At 34.6% G+C, this 1,463-nt stretch overlaps 1 protein-coding gene across 1 annotated transcript in view; it reads right to left on the minus strand.

The window, feature by feature from the left end:
- The window catches only part of LOC105813186 (hemicentin-1), a gene marked incomplete at its 5' end in the record, with an annotated part of 108,069 nt that overhangs the window by 64,652 nt on the left and 41,954 nt on the right, over positions 1-1,463 (minus strand). Inside the window, 2 exons of the mRNA XM_012647828.1 lie at positions 705-902; positions 1,312-1,446. Coding sequence (XP_012503282.1) covers positions 705-902; positions 1,312-1,446 — 333 coding nt within the window. The remainder of the gene's footprint in view (positions 1-704; positions 903-1,311; positions 1,447-1,463) is intronic.

Raw genomic sequence — 1,463 nt, forward strand, 5'->3', positions numbered from 1 at the left:
GTAATGAAGAAGCCTGAGCCTTATTAGTGTTATAGCAGCTAAAGGTAGAAATAATCTCTCAATACTAAAGTAACAGTTAACAACACCTAATGCTGAAGTAAAATCAAGGACAATAAAAGACTGAGAATGGTCCATTGAATTGGGTAATTAGATAGTACATTTTAATTATTATTTCAATTAATTAAACAATGAAAGCACATAAAAGGTCTCACCAAATGCAATTTAACAAATTAACCATATGTGTTCTACCTAAGATACCTTCAGATAAAATATCTCACTTTGGGTCATTTGACCTCCAAATTAGAACAATAACCAAAAGCACCACTCATTTTCTGAGTTACTCAAGCTTTGGAAAAACCTAATAGAGTTATCAGCTTACTGACAAAAATCTACTCTAGAATTTATTTGTAACTGTGTTTGTAATTCTTATATTTCCTTGTTCTAAAACAGGTTTGAGGAGGTTATCTCCTAATGTTAAATAATAGGTCAATGATCGGGAACAACGTAGCAAAATTATCTTACTGCTGTACTTATTTGAAAGGCCTAAAAATACCAATTTTAACCATCATTTCAATTTTTAAAAAGGAGTTCTTTGATTCAGATTTTATGATTTAAATAAGAATGTAAGAGAAACTTTTCTTATCTATGCCACTTATAGAGGGGCATTGCTGTGGGGTTTAAATGTGCATCAGTAATTCCAATACCACTTACTACAGTGCCATAGATGGCGAGGGAGCCATTGCCCAGCTGCCGGATTCTGTGGCTGATTTCAACATCCACTCCCCTTCTGCTCCACTGAATGGTTGGGGTGGGGTCTCCTTTCACCTCACAATTCAGGATTGCATTACCACCAAGTGGTTCAATCCAGTTCGAAGGGTAATCGCCTTTGAAGACTGGAGGTTCTGGAAAATAAGATAAGACAGGAACAAATTAAAAGTAAGCACTGATAATTTCTTTGTGATTTTTGACCTATTCAGAAAGATAATTTACTAAAGAGGAGGAAAAGCCACTTTAAAACCTCACAGATTTTCCAGAATCAACTGCTGGATGCAAAATCACCAGATAATTTTGTCTATTTCAATATTCTACAGGGATGATTCCACTTTGTGTGAAATGATCTCTTTACTCACTTCTTACCTACTTTTGAGTTGAAGTCTCATAATTTTTTTCCATGAAATTGTACATATGTGAAACAGGACTAAGTAGATTCATAAACCGAAATTATATTGTATTACTACATAGTAAGGAAGCAAAACTCAAATCATTCATGATAAATAAATTATAAATTAAAAACGGAGTACTTTTACCTACCTTTCACATAAACAAACCCAATTGCTTTCACAAAACCAACACTGTTCTCTGCGGTGCACACGTAAGTACCCGAATCCTCTTTTGACACTCTTTCAATAACAAGTTCACTGTGTCCCTTGACACTGTCAAAGTGGGCTGAGGGAAACAAGTTA

The sequence above is a fragment of the Propithecus coquereli genome, unplaced genomic scaffold (assembly GCF_000956105.1).
Source record: "Propithecus coquereli isolate 6110/MARCELLA unplaced genomic scaffold, Pcoq_1.0 Scaffold270, whole genome shotgun sequence".
NCBI classification, from domain to species: Eukaryota; Metazoa; Chordata; class Mammalia; order Primates; family Indriidae; genus Propithecus; species Propithecus coquereli.